This window comes from Capricornis sumatraensis, chromosome 1 (genome assembly GCF_032405125.1).
Source record: "Capricornis sumatraensis isolate serow.1 chromosome 1, serow.2, whole genome shotgun sequence".
Classification (NCBI taxonomy): Eukaryota; Metazoa; Chordata; class Mammalia; order Artiodactyla; family Bovidae; genus Capricornis; species Capricornis sumatraensis.
The window spans coordinates 247,590,169-247,611,475 of NC_091069.1; the positions used below are offsets into that span (position 1 = coordinate 247,590,169).

General features: G+C 43.6%; 1 protein-coding gene across 2 annotated transcripts in view; it reads left to right on the plus strand.

Annotated features, from left to right (window-relative positions):
• MX2 (MX dynamin like GTPase 2) overlaps positions 1-15,280 on the plus strand; it is a 39,313-nt gene extending 24,033 nt beyond the window's left edge. For both annotated transcript variants that reach the window (XM_068972444.1, XM_068972451.1), the window contains exons 9-16: positions 584-662; positions 4,736-4,858; positions 5,079-5,220; positions 6,357-6,515; positions 8,109-8,185; positions 9,251-9,505; positions 11,144-11,379; positions 14,904-15,280. In XM_068972444.1, coding sequence (XP_068828545.1) covers positions 584-662; positions 4,736-4,858; positions 5,079-5,220; positions 6,357-6,515; positions 8,109-8,185; positions 9,251-9,505; positions 11,144-11,379; positions 14,904-14,910 — 1,078 coding nt within the window. In that variant the 3' untranslated portion in view covers positions 14,911-15,280. The remainder of the gene's footprint in view (positions 1-583; positions 663-4,735; positions 4,859-5,078; positions 5,221-6,356; positions 6,516-8,108; positions 8,186-9,250; positions 9,506-11,143; positions 11,380-14,903) is intronic.
• The last annotated feature ends 6,027 nt before the right edge of the window (positions 15,281-21,307 follow it).

Sequence of the window (21,307 nt, forward strand, 5' to 3'; positions counted from 1 at the left end):
TATTCTGTGCCATAGGTCTATGCTGTTGCTGTTTAGTCACTAAGTCATGTCCGACTCTTTGCAACCTCATGGACTATAGTCTGCCAGGCTCCTCTGTCCATGGAATTTTCCAGACAAGAATGCTGGACTATATCTGTCTTTATTCTAGCACCATACTGCTTTAATTATAGTAGCTTTGCAATATAGTTTAAATCAGATATATGATGTTTCTAGCTTTCTTCTTCTTTATCAAGACTGATACATCTAATCAGGGATAAATATTTGCTATAAGAAATAAAATACTACTTTGGGCAAGTCACTTAACCTCTATGAAATTGTATTGTTTTGCTTTTCCTGAAAAAATGACTTACCACGTGAGTTTACTGGGACACAAAAAGAAAAAAAAAGTAACCTCTCTAGTACTATACTTGCCCAGGTGTGATCTTGCTCCTTAATTATCAACTGTCCTCATGTACCACCTGGCTTTTCTGATGGTGTGTGTCACTCCAAGGAACTGAGCTCATCTACCCAATTATAAGGTGCAGTACTGGAAAGTAAGCCTATGGGCCCTTCTTAAATTCATGTGTGCTCTGTCTTGTTTCAGAGTTCTTCTGGATGAAGGAAAGGCCACGGTGCCTCTTCTGGCAGAAAGACTTACCACCGAGCTCATCTGGCACATCAATGTGAGTCAGTAGTTTAAGTTGCAAGCTATAAAAAAAAAATGACAGCCTTGGGTACTTCCCTGGTGGTCCAGTGGTTAAGACTTAACCTTCCAATGCAGGCGATACAGGTTCAATCTCTAGCTAAGATCCCACATGCCTTATGGCCAATAAGCCAAAACATAAAAGAGAAGCAGTATTGTAACAAATTCAATAAAGACTTTAAAAATTATCCACATCAAAAAACAAATCTTAAAAAAAAAAATGACAGCCTGTCCAGGTCACTTTTTTAGTCATGGGTTGACTAGGACAGTCCAGTGAAATGTCCAAACCAGTAGATAAATAAGAACGTTTTGAAAACCAAATCACTCCTGGTCAGAGGCTCACAAAAGAGCTTCTGAAACAGAAAAGCAATAACTGCATAGTGTTGAAATAAAGAGTTGAATCTGTCAATTTGGGGCAAGCAAAAAGAGAAGGAAAATGCTAACACCAGGTTAGCAGTGTAAAAAAGAGTGAATATCGAGTTAGCAAATTTTTAATAGTTTGAAATGGCAACCCACTCCAGTATTCTTGCCTGGAAAATCCCATGGATGGAGGAGCCCAGTAGGCTACAGTCCATGGGGTCGCAAAGAGTCGAATATGACTGAGAGACTTCACTTCTAACAATTCACAGTATAAAAATCACTTTCCTTTGAGACTTCCTGATGGAACACTGGTTAAGACTTCACCTTCCAGTGCAGGGGTGCAGGTTGGATCCCTGGTCAGGGAACTGAGGTCCCAAGTGCTTCGAGGCCAAAAATCCAAAGCATAATACAGAAGCAATCTTGTAACAAATTCAATAAAGACTTTAAAAGTGGTTCACCTCAACAAGTCTTTAAACAATAAATTAAAGATATAAATATAAAACATTTTCCTAGCTTCAAACTTTTAGGAAATAAATGTTCAGTTTTCAGTGATTCTCAAAATAAGAAAACCACAGACAAAGTTCTCGTGATGTCATTGAAGGGGGACTCTGGCTTAGTGCTTATTGAGAAATAGAATATTTATAGCCATCACCATCACCACTGTAGGCTCCAGGACTGGGCACCAGCCACTGCATCTGCACACCCCCATCAAGAGGATGACTTGAGAATTGGACCATAAAGAAGGCTGAGCACCAAAGAATTGATGCTTCCAAACTGTGGTGCTGGAGAAGACTCTTGAGAGTCCATTGGACAGCAAGGAGAGCAAATCAGTCAATCCTAAAGGAAATCAAACCTGAATATTCATTGGAAGGACTGAGGCTGAAGCTGAAGCTCCAATACTTTGGCCATCTGATGTGAAGGGCCGACTCATTGGAAAAGACCCTGGTGCTGGAAAAGATTGAAGGCAAGAAGAGAAGGGGGCGACAGAGGATGAGATGGTTGGATAGCATCACTGACTCAATGGACATGAGTTTGAGCAAACTCCTGGAGATAGTGGAGAACAGGGAGGCCTGGCATGCTGCAGTCTGGACAGTTGCAAAGAGTCGGACACAACTTATAGAGTGAAGAACAACAAATCAAGAGGATAATGGCCAGAAATAATGGAAAGAAGTAGCAGGTGTCCATACTGAAAATAGTCCTCCTATTAAAAATATTAAACCCATGCAAGGGTTTCTCAAGGACCTTTCACATCAAAATAGCCCTCTGAGACCACAGTAGATAATCATTTCTCCTAAACTCTCTGAGTAAGAGAAATACAAGTAAAATGAAGATGCAGAAGAGCAACTCTCAATTAAAAGGCCAAGAGAATGCCCCTGAAAGAACAATCAAACAGACTTGTTTAGTCTGATAAATGCCGAGTTCAAAAGGGAGATAATGAAAATACTGGAGGAATTAAGAAAGGCTATGGATAGAAATGCAGGTTACTGTAAAAAAGGAACTAAAAACTATAAAGAGGAGAAAAAATAAAATTCATTTGCCAAGATGAAAGCTGATCTAAAGACAATAAATAGCAGAATGAATAATGAAGAAGGATAAACAAGTGATCTGGAAGACAGAATAATGGAAATCACTCAGAACAATAGAGAGAAAGCCAAATGATAAATGGAATATTTGTCATGCTTGCCTGAACCATTGTACATGAGAAGATGAACCTTGAGAACAGAGGTGGAACCTAGGGGCTGGATCCCAGTCCGTGCTAAATTGCATGTTGCATGGAAACAATGCATTCTTTTGAACCAAAAAAATGCATACTCAAAATATTTGTTTGTAGAGGGGCAGCATTTCTCAAACTGTATATGGTGCTTGTGGTAAAGAACGTGCTTGCCAATGCAGGAGACAGATGTAAGAAATGTGGGTTAGATCCCCGGGTTGGGAAGATTGCCTGGAGGAGGGCACAGCAACCCACTCCAGTATTCTTGCCTGGAGAATTTTTGCCTAACACACAGTTAGGGAAAAATGTTACCTAGAAAATTTTTTTTAATTCATATTCCTGGGCCCTGGCTGAGCTTCTGAGTCAGTAGGTCTGGGGTGGGGCCCATGAATTTGTTTTTCTCAGGTGATCTTTGGAAACATACTTGGAGAAGTACTGATTCTGGTGAAATCCCTTCCATTTGCAGCAGAGAATTCTAAAAGATATAACCCTGTCTAAAAACTATGCTGCTAGTACTAAATCACTTCAGTCACGTCCGACTCTTGGCGACCCTATGAACTTGTAGCCCAGCAGGTTCTTCTCTCCATGGGATTCTCCAGGTAAGAATACTGGAGTGGGTTGCTGTGCCCTCCTCCAGGGGATCTTCCCAACCCAGGGATCTAACTCACATTTCTTACGTCTGTCTCCTGCATTGGCAAGCAGTTTCTTTACCACTAGCACCGCTGGGGAAGCCCGTCTAAAAGCTGTATCTCCTATCTAATTGAGAAAAGCATCTTTGTTAAAAAAAGATGTTATATTTTGATAATTTTTTTCATAACAGATCTTAACATTTAAATATTGCAGTTTAAATTTTGCATTTCAGTTTTGTACTATTTTCAATTAATCTTTAAAATTTATATCAAGACACAATCATGATCATTTGAAATATCAGGAAAAAGATTAATACATTTCTGCCTACAGATACAAACTGTCCAAAGAGAGAGAGGATGAGACCTTATCAACTTCTCCGTATGCTACTCCACAAACTTCCTCTAAATCCCAGTAGTTCATTCTGCCTGGCTGACTACATTAACATCCTTCACTCAGATATCTTTACCTGCAGTTTTTACCTGCTCGGGCTGTAAAGGTGTGAGCAACTGTGAAGTCTGCTGCTTACCACTTCAGTGATGATATCAAACAATTTTTCTCTCTGAGCCTTTTCCTCTCTTGTGAAAAACAGGCAACGAAGTCACGTGCTTTGTACCACAGCGCCGGGCTTCACTAAGATGTAAAGGACTTGGAATGATGCTCAACCCAAAGAAAACCCTCCTCGGTGCCCCTCTCCATCGTTCCTGCTCCTCCACTTTGTTAAATTGTCATCAGCAACATTGACTGCTTTGGACCTTTGCCAGCTGACACTGACACAAAGGCATAACCTCTTCCAAAGCACCATTTATCAGTTTATAACACTCAAATGTCATAGGGAACATTTCATTAAAGAAACCTTTCATTATATTCAAAGGTGCTTGTTATCTCAATGAAAGCTCTGAGTCAAACAAACAAAAAAACCCAACCTGGTCACCACCGGATTCTCTCCCAACTCTGGTCACATGACGGAACTGCAGAATTCTCAACACCAGATCATTCAAACATTGCATCCCAAGTCCTCCTTGAGTTCTTAGCAGGAATTGCGCTCAACAAGAGTCACAGGATAATCGAAACCGAATGCTTTCAAGTGGGACTCTGCCCATACACCTAAGATACCTGTCAGCTAATTTCAGCAGGCGGCAGCATTTCGTTGTTTGCTCTTATTTAGTTCAGGGAAGATCCCCTGGAGAAGGAAATGGCAATACTGTCCAGTATTCTTGCCTGGGAAATCGTAGAGACGCCTGGCGGGCTATAGTCCCTGGGGTCACAAAAGAGTCAGATAGGACTTAGCGACTTAAAAACAAAAAAAGTTCATCAAGCTGTAGCCTTTCATTGCTTGCTCTTATTTTGTTCAGAAATCGCTCCCCTTGTTAGAAAACCAAATAAAGGAGAAACACCAGAGGGCGACAGAGGAGCTGCAGCAGTACGGGGACGACATTCCCAGCGATGAAGGGGATAAAATGTTCTTCCTCATCGAGGTGAGGATTACCCAGGACTCCCCGTTGCCCTGCCCTCCTCGTTTCTCATGCGGTGGCCGGTGTGGGGAGGGGGTTGGGGGTGGGGGGTGTATGAGGGGGCTGGTGGGTCATCTCACCCCCTTGGAGCCCCAGCCCCCACACCACCATGCACAGCTGATCCAGATCCCTGCTCTTTAATATAATTACAGCACAGATTGATGATTTTATCTCACCTTTTCAGAAAATTAAGGTATTTAATGAGGACATTGAAAAGTTAATAGAAGGAGAAGAAATTGTAATAGAGACAGAGTCTCGCTTATGTAACAGAATCAGAGAGGAGTTTACAAGATGGGTACTCATACTTACCACCAATATCGAAAAAGGTAAGTCCTGGGACAGGGCTTCTCCAAAAGCAGCATCACGTTTACCAAGACCAGAAGCTACTTCTGGCACATAAAAATTGTGTGAAGAGCCAACTGTGCCCACACTAGGGACCTCTTAGTATCTATAACAGCTTCCCGGCCATTCTTGTGGAGCACTGCCTTCGCCAATTCAATTAGACCATTCCACCACCTACTTCCAACTACCTCCTTGCTTCTGTGTTTTGAGGTTCGGCAGTTTCACTTACCCTGTCTCTTTCCTCCTCTTTACCCCCAATCCAAATCAGAAAGGTTTATGCTTTGACAACAAACTCCTTCCTTCTTCTGGCAGAGTTCCAACTTCTATCTGCTCCAGCCCAAAGGCCAATAGGGTGTGTGCCTGTGTGGTGTTGCAGCGTGTGTATGTGTGTGTATCTTTGCTTTGACACTTTAAAATATATATTTATTTACTTATTTTTGGCAGCACTGGGCCTTCATTGCTGCACATAAGCTTTCTCTAGTTGCAGAGCTGGGGCTTCTTTTGTTGTGGAGTACAGACGCCAGGACACTCGGGCTTCAGTAATTGCTGCATGTAGGCTCAGCAGTTGTGACTCGTGGGCCCTAAGGTATGGGCTCAGTGGTTGTGGTGCATGGGCTTAGTTGCCTTGCAGCATGTGGAATCTACCTGGACCAGGGATCGAACTAGTGTCCCCTGCATTGCAAGGTGGATTCTTAACCACCAAGGAAGCTCTGTGTTAACACTGAATAAAAGCAGCACTATTCCTTCCATGTTAAGAGCCTTCCAGCTATATGTAGTCTTAGAAGAAGAGCTGTAAGGGCCACAAGAATTTTTTGTTTCTATTTTCATTTAATTAATCAGATTTTTTTTTTCCTACCAATTATAAACACTCAGCTTCTCTCCTGGCATGATGACTCTCTCAACTGAAACACACTGAAGTAGAAAAAGATTTCTGTGTCTTAACAGTCAATATTTCTGTGCATTATCAGGCCACAAATAATTATTTTCATGGTTAAAAGAAATTCTATTTAGAAACATTGTCATAGGATTCGTTAGGTAAGCAAGACTTGAAAAAAATCCCTATCTTTAAACTGTCTGTGAAATTATTAGAATTTATCCTGGTGGTTTGTTTTTGTTGCAGTTAAAAGTATCCTTAACGAAGAAGTCTCAAAATATGAAAAGAAGTATCGAGGCAAAGAACTTCTCGGATTTGTTAATTACAAGACGTTTGAGACTGTCGTGAAGCACTACCTGGGACAACTGATAGACCCAGCACTCAAGATGCTCCAGAAGGCCATGGGTGAGGAACTCTCAAAAAAAACTTTCAGATTGTTACCCTTGTACCTCCCATAGGTCTCAGTGCTTGGAGGGAGAGATTGGAATGGAAGTATCAAACACAGCCTGCAGATGTTTGTCCACTTAGGGGGAGGGGGAGAGTGTTGTCAAGGCTGTATGTTGTCACCCTGCTTATTTAACTTATATGCAGAGTATATCATGTGAAATGCCAGGCTGGATGAAGGATAGGCTGGAGTCAAGATTGCTGGGAGAAATATCAATAACCTCACATACACAGATGACACCACCCCTATGGCAGAAAGCGAAAAAGAACTAAAGAGCCTCTTGATGAAAGTGAAAGAGGAGAGTGAAAAACGGCTTAAAACTCAATATTCAGAAAACTAATATCATGACATCTGGTCCCATCATTTTATGGCAAATAGATGAGGAAACAATGGAAACAGTGACAGACTTTATTTTGGGGGCCTCCAAAATCACTGCAGATGGTGACTTCAGCCATGAAATTAAAAGATGCTTACTCCTTGGAAGAAAAGTTATGACCAACCTAGACAGCGTATAAAAAGCAGAGACATTACTTTACTAACAAAGGTCCGTCTAGTCAAAGCTATGGTTTTTCCAGTAGTCGTGTATGGATGTGAGAGTTGACTATAAAGAAAGCTGAGTGCTGAACAACTGAAGCTTTTGAACTGTGGTGTTGGAGAAGACTCTTGCGAGTCCCTTGGACTGCAAGGAGATTCAACCAGTCAATCCTAAAGGAAATCAGTCCTGCATATCCATTGGAAGGACTGATACTATAGCTGAAACTCCAATCCTTTGGCCACCTGATGCAAAGAATGGACTCTTTGGAAAAGACCCTGATGCTGGGAAAGATTGAAGGCAAGAAGAGAAGGGGATGACGGAGGATGAGATGGTTGGATGGCATCACTGACTTGATGGACATGAGTTTGAGCAGACTCTGGGAGTTGGTGGTGGACAGGGAGGCCTGGTGTGCTGCAGTCCATGAGGTCGTAAAGAGTCGGACATGACTGAGTGACTGAACTGAACTGAACTGAGAGTGTGTATCAGCTTTACGTACCTCTTACCTAAGCCTGGATGATGCAGTGTGTGGAATAATTAGCTGCTAACCCTGCAGAGAGGGGCTAGCAGGTGACACTAGTGGTAAGAAGAAGCTTGCCAATGCAGGAGCCACAGATGTCATGGGTTTGACCCCCCCTGGGTCAGGAAGATCCCCTGGAGGAGGAAATGACAATGCACTCCAGTATTCTTCCCTGGAGAATCCCATGGACAGAAGAGCCTGGAAGGCTACCATCCATCGGGTCGCAAAAGAGTTGGACACGACCGAGCGACTAAACAGCAGCAGCAATCCTGCCAAGAATGCACACCCAGGAAAGGACCAGAAGTTGACAGGATCTGCTTAGGATGGGGGTGGATTTGGTGTCTCCATGGTATTATGTGCCGTCCCTCCTTCTCTCTTGGTCTGTGATCTGAAGAGTCAGCACCAGAATGGGGCCAGTGTATCATGATTTAGCCTCCTGTGTCTTTAACCCATTTCATTCCTGCTTGCATTTTGCTGATGTTTCCTTCTTTCCTTGATCAGAAATTATCTGGCAAACTTTCAAGGACACAGCCAAAAAGCATTTTGCTGAATTTTGCAATCTGCATCAAACAGTCCAGGTAAGCGCCCGCAGTTTGCTTACGTATAGTCTGCCTGCCAGTGCAGAAGACGTGGGTTTGATCCCTGTCTGGGAAGATCCTCTGGAGAAGGAGATGGCAACCCACTCCAGTATTCTTACCTGCTGCAAGCATTGGCTGTTCTGGGGCCAGGAAAGTTCAAGGGCCTCTGTCCCCTGTAGCATCCTGGTATGAACAGAGGTCTGGGTGCAGCTACCTGGCTCCCAGCCAGCCACTTCCCTCCACCATCTGTACCCTCTTCTCCTAGCCGCATCAGAAGCCAGGATCTGTGTCCTCCCATAAAACTGGGATGCACAGCCCATTTCTACTCTCAGGGCCCCAGTCTGCAAGGAGAGTGGGTTGTCACATACGTGTTTGTGGCCACATACACTCCAATGAAGAAACTGCCATTGTGAAGCTCTCATTTTCTCTCTTCTCTGCCTTCAGTGCACAAAAATCCCTGTGAAACTCAAAAGTCAACCTGTAACCCAGTTTCACTGAGTCACCTCTCCCTTTCCTGGGATGCCTTTGACCATGTGCATGACTCGGGAGTCACAGGATTTCTGGGAAGCACAGAGATGGAGCTGTTATCCCATGGTGCTCATTAGCACCGGATGCATTCTTGAATGCTTGGATTCAAGCCAGCAACAGAGACAAGAGTGATGGGCTTGAACATGTAGATTAAACCGTAACTGAGGAAGCAGAAAGGCAGTAATGTGTGAGGAAGCAGGTTGGGGCCAAGAGAAAGACAGGTGCTTGCTTCGGCAGCATATATACTAACAAACACACAACAGGCAAACACACAACAGGCAGGAGAGAGGGTGAGCATGGCATGTGCAAGGCGGGGAGCCACAAGATGCAACAGGTGAGGACACAGCGGAGGGCAAAGTGGGAGCTTCTGAAAATTACTCGAAAAGTCTCAGACCTTCGTTGACCTCGGATTATTTTTAATTCAGTGTTCAACATCGTAATACGGTACTATAGTAATAGTAATAATACTTCCTAAGCTGTTTAAACAGCAGGGGAAGACAAGGAGAAGTAATGTATTTCTCTTCCTTATTCGACCAGAACAAGATCGAAGACATAAAAACAAAACAAATGGCAGAAGCAGCAAATCTGATCCAACTTCAGTTCAGGATGGAGAAGCTGGTTTTTTGTCAAGACCAGATTTACGGCGTGGTTCTGAACAAAGTCCGAGAAGAGATTTTTAATTCCGTGGGAAAGGCTTCAGAGAATCCTCAGTCGAAGCATCCCTTTTTAAATAATCAGTCTTCAGTTTCCTCCATCGTTGAGATTGGGGTCCACCTGAATGCATATTTCACGGTGAGCATGTAGGGATACAAGTCAGTATGCTCTGGTCCCTACTGAGCAGAAAGCCGGTGTCCTGGTTGACAGCTGCTTAGCTGAGCAAAGAACAGGGCACTGCTGTGTACAAAGCCCTTTAGGCTGTGAAAACCTACTCATTTATCATCTCATCATAGTTTTACAGTAACACTGAAAGGGAAAGAGTTAGTTGCTCAGTCAGGTCCGACTCTTTTAGACCCCATGGACTATAGCCCGCCAAGCTCCTCTGTCCATGGAATTCTCCAGGCAAGAATACTAGAGTGTGTAGCCGTTCCCATCTCCAGGGGATCTTCCCCGCCCAGGGATTCCGCATCACAGGCAGATTCTTTACCATCTGAGCCACCAGGGATAGTAACCCTATCAAGACACTTTTAATTAATTTGCCCCAAATCAGATTTTTCATCTTAGCAGAATATGTACTCAAAATTGGAGAAGGCAATGGCACCCCACTCCAGTACTCTTGCCTGGAAAATCCCATGGATGGAGGAGCCTGGTAGGCTACAGTCCATGGGGTTGCTAAGAGTCAGACATGACTGAGCGACTTCACTTTCACTTTTCACTTTCATGCGTTGGAGAAGGAAATGGCAGCCCACTCCAGTGTTCTTGCCTGGAGAATCTCAGGGACGGGGGAGCCTGGTGGGCTGCCGTCTATGGGGTCACACAGAGTTGGACATGACTGAAGTGACTTAGCAGCAGCAGCAGCAGCAGCAGCCGTACTCAAAATTAATTCCAACTCCTAAGTTCATTATATTTTATTCTCTGCATAAATTCCAAAATTACTATGATCAGAATACAGCAAAACATAAGCACTAACTTTACTGGCGATGTTTTAGCTTTCCTGCGTGTCCTAAGAGGGCACCCAGAGTGCCTCAAGCTCAAACTAAGTCCCACAAAGTGGAAGTGGAAAAGCCTGTCCCTAAATTTTGCGGCTTAGCTGACTTCATGGTTTCTAAGGCTTCATCCATGGATTAAAGTATTAGGGTACATGGAAAAGTAGGTAGCTTTTTATTTAGTTGAGTTTTTATTTATTTATTTGGTTGCATGGAATCTTAGTTGTGACATATGGGATCTAGTTCCCTGATCAGGGATCGAACCCAGGTTCCCTGCATTGGGAATGCAGAGTCTTAGCCACTGGACTACTAAGGAAGTCCCAGAAGGTAGCTTTTAAACTACCCAACTCCTGAAGCCCTTTCTTGATTAGGATAGAAAGTAGAGTGACCCAGATGTGGGGTCCAGCTGTCAGGCAAACTGGAGATGCTGATGAAAGGAGTAAATGAAATAAGCATTGAAGTATGTCCCGATCATCTCCCAGAAGGGACTCGGGGTTCACTGCCAGGAGGTCCCTCCAGGGAGGAGAGAGAAAATGAGGAAGAGATCCCTTCCAGGAAGGCTGGTATGTCCAGAAGGTGGCTGGTTCTGCTAGCCTTCAGGTGGATCTTAGTGTCAGAGGGAATACCTGGGTAGTGAAAATGGGGCAACCCAAATAGATCCTTCCTTTGGTTGGTAGTGACCACTGAGTGGAAGTGGACAGGACCCCAGGACTTAGCATGGATCCAAGGAACTTGCCTCTGCAACCATAGACCCCCTCCAGCAGACCCCTCTTACCCCCTCTTCCAGGAAACCAGCAAACGGCTCGCCAATCAGATCCCATTCATCATTCAGTATTTTATGCTCCAAGAGAATGGTGATAAGGTGCAGAAAGCCATGATGCAGCTTCTGCAGGAGACACAGCACTATTCCTGGCTGCTTCAGGAACAGAGCGATACAGCTACCAAGAGGAAATTCCTGAAGGAGAAGATTTTTCGGCTGACTCAGGCACAGCAAGCTCTCTACGAATTCCCCCATTTCAAAGGGTAAATGCCAAAGGAACAGCAATACTTCTGGGTTTTGCTTACATGTGTGATCATTAAGGGAGGTGGTCCAGGAATTGGCCTCTTGTTTGGGGCCAGGCCTTTCTGCTGCTGTCTACATCCATCTCTGCTGTACTGCACTCAGAACAAGAGTTTATACCTGAAGTCCTGAGCTGCTCAGAGCTGTCGCTTCCTCCGGGAGGTCTTCCCTGTCCTCTGTGAAGAGGGGTCTTTCCAGTCCTTGGGCCCCGTAGCCCCCAGTTACAATATTCTTAAATACTACTGTCATTCTTTGTTCACTTGTCACCCCTCCCCATTAGACTAGGAGACCTCAGAGACGAAAGGTCACTTCTTATTCTTTTGTATTTCCAGAATCTCGCGTGGCCTCTGGAGCATAGTAGTTCACTTAATAAATATCTCATTGAACAAATGAATAATGGGGAACACTTGAGGCTGTGGCTTAAATCCAGTTTGGTTGTTCGGAATGGTGTCCCTTAGCTGGTCCTTTTCTTATAAATTCAGTCGTACCACCTGCTTCCCATCATTTGCTGTGATGGTGTTTCCCAGCCCCCCTAGAGGAAACTGGCTGAGTGATACCATTTTTAATTTAGTTTTTCTGAATGCAGTGAGCTCCATTGCTGTATTAAGTCTTAAAGAGAAATTTAATAATGAAAAACTTTTTTAAAAAAAATATAGAGCTTCATGACAGTGGTCATCTCTAGACTGGGGGATTATGGATAATTTTATTTTCTTCCTCAAACTAAGCTAATGACTTCACAGCAATTTTAGGAGGGTTAAGTGAAACCATTTTTACAAACTATGTGCCCCAAAGCAGGTATTCAAAGCTGCCAGCAATTTTTCCCTCTAATTTTTCTTTGCCTCTAGGTCTTAGAGCCCTCAGCTCTAAGACTCTTCCAGTCAATTCATACATTTAGTTCTTTGCTATTTTTTTGACAATTTTTGTATATGATGTTAGATAAGCATCCTTTTGCATATGGATATTCAATTTTCCTAGCACCATTTTTGAAATGACTGTTCTTTCCCTATTGATCTTTGTTCCCTTGTCAAAAACCATTTGACCATATATGCAAGGACTTGTTTCTGGGCTTTCTGTTCTATTCCATTGGTCTAGATGACTGTCTTTATGACATTATCATACTGTTTTGATAATTGCAGACTTCTTGTAAGTTTTGAAATCAGAAACTCTGAGTCCTCCAGCTTTGTTCCTTTTCCCCATGAGTTTTGGCTGTTCAGGTTTCCTTGAAATTCCCTGTGAATTTTAGGATAAGTTGTCCTATCTTTGCAAACAAACAAAAAAAAGATCATTGGGATTTTGATAGAAAGTGTAATGAATCCATAGATTGCTTTGGGTAGTACTTGCATCTTAACAATATTAAGTCTTTCAATCCATGAACACAGGATTGAAATTTGTTTGTGTCTTCTTTAATTTCTTTAAGCAATATTTTATAGTTTTCTGTGTACAAGTTTTTCAGTCTCTTAGTTACCAAGTATTTTGTTCTTTTTGTAAATGGAATTGTTAATTTCTTTTTCAAATCATTCACTGATAATTTACATATATGTAAATTTTTATATCATTTTTATGTGTTGGTTTTATATCTTGCTACTTTGTTGAATTCATTCTTAGTTATAATAGTTTTGTGGTATATTTATGGTTTTTTTAATACACACAAGGTCATATCATCTGTGAAGCAAAATTATTTTGATTCTCCATTTCTGAGTTGGATGCCTTTTATTTCCAAATCTGGCCTAACTACTCTGTCTAGAACTTCCAATACTATGTTAAATAAAAGTAGCACAAGTGGGAATCCATGTCTTACAAATTTACTCTGATTTTATAGAAGTGTAATATCAAAATTGAAGATTATGAGAAACTTTAAGAGACAAACATTGGTCTCACTTTAGGTATCATACTTTTCTTATTTTTGGCTTTTCCCCCTCATTTTATGAATTGGGTCACAGGTACAAATAGTAGCAGAACTAAAGAAAATAGAAGAATCAAATCCCTTCCCAGTATGAATGCAGTTGTGAACAATGGAATCTGAGAAAAATGAAATCTGATGTTATCATTTGTGTCATACCTTGTATAGTCAAATCTGCCCCTAAATACTTTGTACATTTCACACATGTGTACACATGCATTCACACCTGTGTGCACATGCACACAGCCTCAACCAAGCTTTCTCACTTACCACCTCAGAACTGACCCCAAAACTTAGGTGTGAGACATCTAGGGAAGATACTTAGTATCAAGTGTATGAGTTTCCAGGGACCGCAACACAAGGCACCAAACACTGGGTGGCTTAAAACAACAGAAGTTTGTTCCCTCACAGTTCTGGATGCCAGAAGTCTGAAATCCAGGTGTGGGCAAGGTTGGGTCCTTCTGGAGGCATTCTTAGTCCACAAGGACAAGCAAAGTTACTCATTTACAGCTGCCTGTAGCAAGTGGGTCAGCCACCATTGCTTACATTTTGGCAGAATCTCAAGGATAGGCAGAGGAGTGGGGAAGCTTCATAGTGGGATGAAAAAAAGAAAAAGAAGGCTCAGCTTGCACTGAGAAGCTGCTCCAAAGAGAAAACAGAGAAGCCAGGATATTTGTGAATATTTTTTGCTAGGAAAATCATGTGTGTGCATGCATGCTCCATCATGTCCAACTCTTTGCAACTCCCTGGACTGGAGCCCATCAGGCTTCTCTGTCCACGGGATTTCCCAGGCAAGAGTACTGGAATGGGTAGCCATTTCCTCCTCCAGGGGATCTTCCTGACCCAGGGATCAAACCTGGCTCTCCTGCATTGGCAGACAGATTCTTTAGTGTCTGAGACACCAGGGAAGCCCAAGAAAAACTTGTGGTCAAGCATAAAACGATTACTGCTGGTCACAAAGAACAGATATCTCAAGTTAATGATTTCAGTGCTTTTCTAAATAGGAGAAGATGCAAGAATCTGGGGCCGTTGAAACTTTTCCTTAGTGTCCATCTTCACGATTGGTGTCTAAGGGCTGGTGTATCCAAGCACAGAGTCCTCCTTGTTTTTCCCCTCCTGCATTCCCCTCAGGTACACTGTGGGTGGGCAATGGTGGTGCCCAATGGTTTGATCCTTGTAGAACTGGAATGTCAGGCAACAATTCTTTTTCTTTACAGTCTTAAGTTAAAAGTGGGGACAAAAAAGGAAGACTTTATTTGGTAGGGACAGAGTAAAGAGAAGAAGTAGGTGATTAAATAGTTAATCCCACTAAGGGACTGTAAGTAAAGAAAAAGTATGGGAGACCCTTGTAAGTGAATGATCACTCAAGATAGCACTCAAGTGGTTTTCTAAACCTCAAAACCAAGCAGGCTCGCTTAGCAACAAAAACATGAAACATGCCCCTAACAAAAATACGAGACTCACATCCTCCCCAGTGAGCTCAGTAAGTTAATGATTCCTAGGATACCATCCTCTGCACCCACTAATATATATATATATGGAAAAGGTGACATTATACTAAAACCTAAGCTGATTTTCTATTTTTAGCATATGAGGATGAGATGGCTGGATGGCATCACTGACTCAATGGACGTGAGTCTGAGTGAACTCCGGGAGATGGTGATGGACAGGGAGGCCTGGCGTGCTGTGATTCATGGGGTCACAAAGAGTCGGACACGACTGAGCGACTGAACTGAACTGAACCACCTTTTTGCTCATTTCTGTTGTACACGACAGTCCAGACTTGACCGTGTAGGGACAAGAAAACTCACCTGCCTGAAGTGGAGCTGATGATGGAAGTGTGACGTCTATTCAAGAAAGAGGATGAAGGTCGTCTTTTGCCCCTCTCCACTTTTCCTTTGATTATGAAACTGGAGCCCACTAATTTCTTTAGGTGCAGCACCCTCTTACCTGCCTGCTTATAAGTCATATAAAGTTCATATTCTAATAAATCACTTCATATCTATCACATTGCCTCTTGCTGAATTCTTTTCTGCGCTCAGACATAAAGGACTTGGAGGCCTCATAAATGCCACCTGGTGGTTACATTATAACCAAATTGAAACTGTGCACCCCATTCCTCCTCTGTCCATGGAATTCTCCAGGCAAGAATACCGGAGTGGATTTCCACTTCCTTCTCCAGGGGATCTTCTCAACCCTGGGATGGAACCTGGGTCTCCCACATTGCAGCCGGATTCTTTACCATCTGAGTCACCCAAGAAGCCCACACGAAAACCAGTGATAAATGGATTATTTCCTGCCATATCAGTAAATAGTGATGTCACAGTGATCAGTGATTGCAGCCACAGCTGATGGTGAGCCGGTGTCCCCGAGGGAACTCAGGAAGGAAAAGAATATCTGCCTAGCAGCCATCAGACTACAGCTACACCCTAATTGAGCCCTGAGGAAACAGGATGTGAAAACAAAGAATCCTGGCCCCAGATAGGTGAGGTGCATATCAAAGGAATAAGATTTCAGTGAGCCCAGACTCTTGCATCTTCCCAAACATAGAAAAGTGCCAAACTCCTTAACTTGAGATATCTAGTTTTCTTTTAGTAGCAGTAATCTTTTGATACTCCAAATACCTGCCCTTTGCTGCAAAAACTTCTATATATCCTGGCTCCCCCCATTGCCTCCTCAGAGCAGTTCTCTCAGGTTTACTTGAGATCCTGCCTCCCAGGCTTTAAGTCCTAAAAATTCCTGCTGAATAAAATGTAACTCTCAACTTTTAGGTTCTAAATAATTTTTTAGTCAATGTATGCAACCCAGATGTGCCTGTGCAGAATGCCAGTGACCACCTTTTTCCTCCATCTCCATCACCTTTCCCCAACTCTAAGACCACCCTGCTTATCCCATAAATATCCCAACTCCCTCATATTCTGGGAGGTGGATCTGAGACTTGTTCTCTCTTCCCCACTCTTGGCTGCTTTGTGAATAGACTTTTTCTCTGCTGCAAACACACCTGGTTTGGTAACAAAACCCCAGTCATTTGAAGCTAATTGTTTCAGGAGTTACTGTTTGACTTCCCAGACTATTGGAAACAGCAATCTGACTTCCTGCAAGTTGGCCTAAGACAGGCTGGCTTCCTTGGTTGGCTACCGCAGAAGATGGATTTGTTTCCTAGACAAGTCACTGCAGCCTGAAGGTCAGATTTTTCACATGTGGTCTGACCATTCACTGTATGTTAAGCCTCTGACAGCTTACAAAGAAGGGGAGGAGGTGAGGAAGTAAAGGAAAAGAGCCTTAAGTCCTGTAAAGTATCTCCTGGTTTCACCAGTCTTGGGGAGGGGTAGGTTAATTTCTTCTTTCCTGCAGAAGTGGGTAGGTCAGGGTGTCTCCCTGTGAAATGAACAAAAGCAGTTATGTTTAACATTCAGGCAGAGGGGCAGGGTTCCCTGAGGTCCTGTGGGGGTCTTTATTTCTCCTCTGCCCTTGGACACTGCAGACCTGCTCCTACAGGTGAAATCTCCTTTGATCAAAATCTGGTGATCTGCCTGTGCTTGAATATGATCCCTCCTGAAGCTGATTCCAGCCTCTCTACCCCCACTCTGAATTAATTTTTGGAGACAGATTTGGATGAAGTAGAAAAGAATAGCTTTATTGATTTTCCAGCCAAAGGGGGCCACAATAGGCTAATGCCTTCAAAACCGTGTGTCCCAACTTGGAGAGGGTAGTGAGAAGTTTTAGAGTAATGGTTCAAAGAGGACATGGTCAGTTTGTGGACATTCTTCTCATTGGTTGGTGGTGAACCAACCTCTGGTTCCAGCTATACTGGAGTCTATGTGCTTATGGGCAACATATCACTAATTTCTCCCACCTGGCAAGAGTTTCAGTATCTGCAGAACAGCTCAAAGATATTGTTTTATACGTCCCTTGATGGGGAACCAGGACCCTGGTCCAAGGCTGTACTATTGCCTCTCAACTATTTCTCCCTTGTCTGAGCATCACCTCCCTTCCCTAATCAGCAACTGCTGGAACTCAGGAAGGGAGGCTGAATGAAGCCTATTTTCTGTAATCAAGAAACAGGGGACACAGAAAGGCTTTTGTGCTCAGGAATCCCACAAGATCCTGCTCAGTATCACTCTCCCCTTCCTTCCCTTGAGATTCCATATTGGGGTGGAGGTGGGGAGGGGAAGGAATATTCTCCCCAGTCAATGGTGCAGTGATAATAGACAGACTCTGACTCCGTGTTGGATCTGTTTCTTTTACTTTGACCTTTGCTTTTCATTGCTTTTCTTCTGTCTATAGCTCTGTTGTCATTGTTTAGTCTCTAAGTTGTGTCCAACTCTTTGTGACCCCATGGACTGTATCCCACCAGGCTCCTCTGTTTGTGGCACTTTCCAGGCAAGAATTCTGGGATGGGTTGCCATTTCTTTCTCCAGGGGATCTTGCTGACCCAGGGATTAAACCTGAGTCTCCCGCATTGCATGCAAATTCTTTACTGCAGAGCCACCTGGCAAGCCCATAATTGCCTGCCTTGGGGACCGTGCCCCTCTACCTGAATGTTAAACCAAATGTTATGCCCAAGTCGCGAAATCTCCCAATGACCACCAGGGAGCCGATATCTGATGCAAAAGCAAGAGAGTTTTTATTACCAAGCTCGAGCTGGGGCTCCCACCAATACCAACGCAGCAGCTATAGGGAGGAGCCCTGAGCTCTGGGTTACATTGCTTATATAGGGTATTATTGCGCGAAAAATTCAAAAAACGGGAGTCTCTGGGTCTGATTGGTCACCTTCTGGTGAAGGGTTATGTGTTGAGTTCTGATTGGTTCTCCTTTCCCGGGCTTGACTCGAATTTCCCGGGCTGGCCAAGGGTTCTGATTGGTTCGCAGGTGGTGGGGTGAGGTCAGGGGATTTCCAAAGGCTTTTTCCCCGGAACCTTACAAAATGGAGTAGCTTTGATTCTTCACCAAACTGCCTTTGTTCAGCTCACAAGGAGACAGCCTGACCTGCCCACCTCTGAATGGCTGCAGGAAAGAAGAAATTAACACAACGCCTCCCCAAGGCTGTGAAACCAGGAGATGTTTTGTAAGACTTACGGCCTTTTTATTTCACTGCTTCACCTCCTCCCCGTCTCTGTTCTATAAAAGAAGTTAGCATCCAGACCCTGGTAAGATGGTACTCTGGAACTCTAGTTCACCGTCGCTATGCCCAAGTCGCGAAATCTCCCAGTGACCACCAGGGAGCCGGTATCCGATGCAAAAGCAAGAGAGTTTTTATTACCAAGCTCGAGCTGGGGCTCCCACCCTTACCGACGCAGCGGCAAAGGAGAGGAGCCCCGAGTTTTGGGTTACGCTGCTTACACAGGGAATATCCAGGTAAAAGGGTAACAACGGGGGTGTTCAGGCTGAAGGACTGCTGATCGGTTACCCTCATCTATAGGGTGTGTGTGGATTTCTGATTGGTTTTTTTACTTCCACGGTAGATCATTACTTCCAAGGTAAATCACAAAGGTAAATCATTACTTCCAAGGTAAATCACAAATTCTTGAACTTAAAGTCAGGAGGTTTAACCTAAGGGCTGATTGGCTCGTGCACGGTGAGGCAAGTTTAGGCAATATCCAAAGTCTAAGTCTGTTTCCCTGGTACCTTTGCAAAATGGAGTTCTTTTACAAGATGGAGTAGCTCAGGCTCTTCAGCATCTTCTTGGATGGCTAACTCTTTGATAAAGTCACTATTCTTTGTTATAGCTTATGGTGAATGGTGCCAAGCTCGTGGTCTCTAAAGGAGAAAATTTCACTCCGGGACCAAAGACACAGTCTCAGTCACTCAGAGCTTCATGCAGCATATATTTTATTAAAGTGAAAGGATAGAGAAAGCTTTTGACATAGACATCAGAAAGAGGTAGAAAGAGTACCCCTCTTTATGAGGTTAAGCGGAGCTTTATACATTTTTCAGTTGGCTACTAAGAATAGGTAAAAGAATACTTCAAGGTTGCAAAACTTGCCAGACCTCTTTCCCACAACATATATCTTAGATAATATCGGCATAAGATTATCCAAGGAGAATGGGCTCCTGGGCACTGTGTCTTCAAGTGAGAAAGCAGTGATATGGGAAAACAGACTCAAAGGCAAGATTTGTTACAAATATAATCATTAATGTGGAGCCTAAGAAAAGCATTTTCAACCAGGAAGATACATTGTGATATATCATTAACTCTGGCCTTAAAGAAAAAACAATTTTCAAACAAGATATATTGTTGCAATGCAGAGTTGTATTGTTGCTTAAAGGGCCCATTGACTAAGGCAAAACAATGTGAAAAAAAAAAAAAAAAAAGAATGTCTGCCTGCTCCTCCTTAAGGGGCCTTGGACTCTCCATCAACCTGCCTAAGCTTTAACTCTCTCACTTGCCTCAACACCTCATCTCCCAAATTATTGGTCTGTCGTGTAGTGAGCACAGCAAGCTTGGACTTAGTAGCTAAAAGACAAAGGATTATCCACAAGAGGGTATCTATAGGTGGGATAAAAAATGTGGATTGTCCAACTTGTTTCTACTCCTTGAGATCCTAAAATGCCCCCTTTGTCATGCATAGTGACATGGTATAACAGTTATATTTTTACATAACAAATTATTCCAAATTTTAGCCCTGAAATTTCCTCATTTCTTGGCTCAGGAATTCACATGAGCCTCAGACTGGTGCCTCTGGCCCAGGGTCTTTCCTTAAGTTTCAGTCCAGCTGTGGGCCAGTCAGCTGCACCTGAGGCAGGAGATAGATTGGGTTCCAGGTCAGACATTTGAAGATGAAGTTCCAATACCCTGACCACCCGATGTGAAGAGCCAACTCATTGGAAAAGACCCTGATGCTAGGAAAGTTTGAAGGCATGAGGAGAAGGGGATGATGAGGATGAGATGGTTGGATGGCATCACCAACTCAATGGACATGAGTTTGAACAAACTCTGGGAGATGGTGAAGGACAGGGAAGCCTAGTGTGCTTCAGTCCACGGGGTCGCAAAGAGTCAGACATGACTTAGCAACTGAACAACAATAGGTTAGACATTTACAGACGGAAATAACTTTCAGATAGAAATAATAACAGGAACAAGGTAAATAGCTGGCTTTGCCTCTAGACAGACAATTAAGATTAATAGTAATGGCATTGGCAAGAGTCCTGTCCAGATAAGAGATAAAGACCACATATTTCTCATCCTCAAGGTCAAGGCGACCTTCCTGACTGCACATGCAGAGGAAGGTTCCTTGGGGCGGGCGGCGGGGGGGGGGGGGTGTCAAAAATGGAGGGAGTTGACACCCTCCTTACAGGTAGTGATGTCAACCTACCTGGGGGCCTCTTAGCTGGAATCCGACTTGGCTAAGAGATGTGTGCACACACGGGAGGATCCTGAGCTATACCAGATACAGCCTCAGAATCAGGTAAAGCAAGATGATTGGCCAGAGGAAGCCTGGAAGAAATGCCCCGTGTAAGTAACTCAAACTACCGTAAAGGCGTGACTCTGAGCCCACCCGTGTGTGTCTATTCACACCTACTCTTTTTTGTTCCTAATAAACACTTCACTTGGTTCACTCTTTCTGGAAATTTATTTCTACACAGCCAATGGGCAGGGGCCTTATCACCAGCCACTGGCCCCAGTGGTCTAACGGCTAGGATTCGGTGCTCTCACTGCCGGGGCCTGACCTCACTCTCTGGCTAGGGAAGCCAACCCTGCTGCAAGCCGCTGCAGGCCAAGGCCACCCCAGATCAAGTCCGCTTCTCTGAGCTCCATTACCCATTTGATTTATTTTTGCAACCTTCCAGATCATGTGTGTAGACAAGTTAGCCCAACGCCTGTCGTGGTCACTCCACAGATGCTCCATAACCAAGAGACGGCAATTTTAGCACAGAAATTCAACTTTATTCCATAACGCATGGAACTCAGTTGCAGGCAGAGGAGGAACTGAGTTGGAATTTGCAGGAATTTGGTATAAAGAACAGCCTGGATGGACCAATTTCCATTC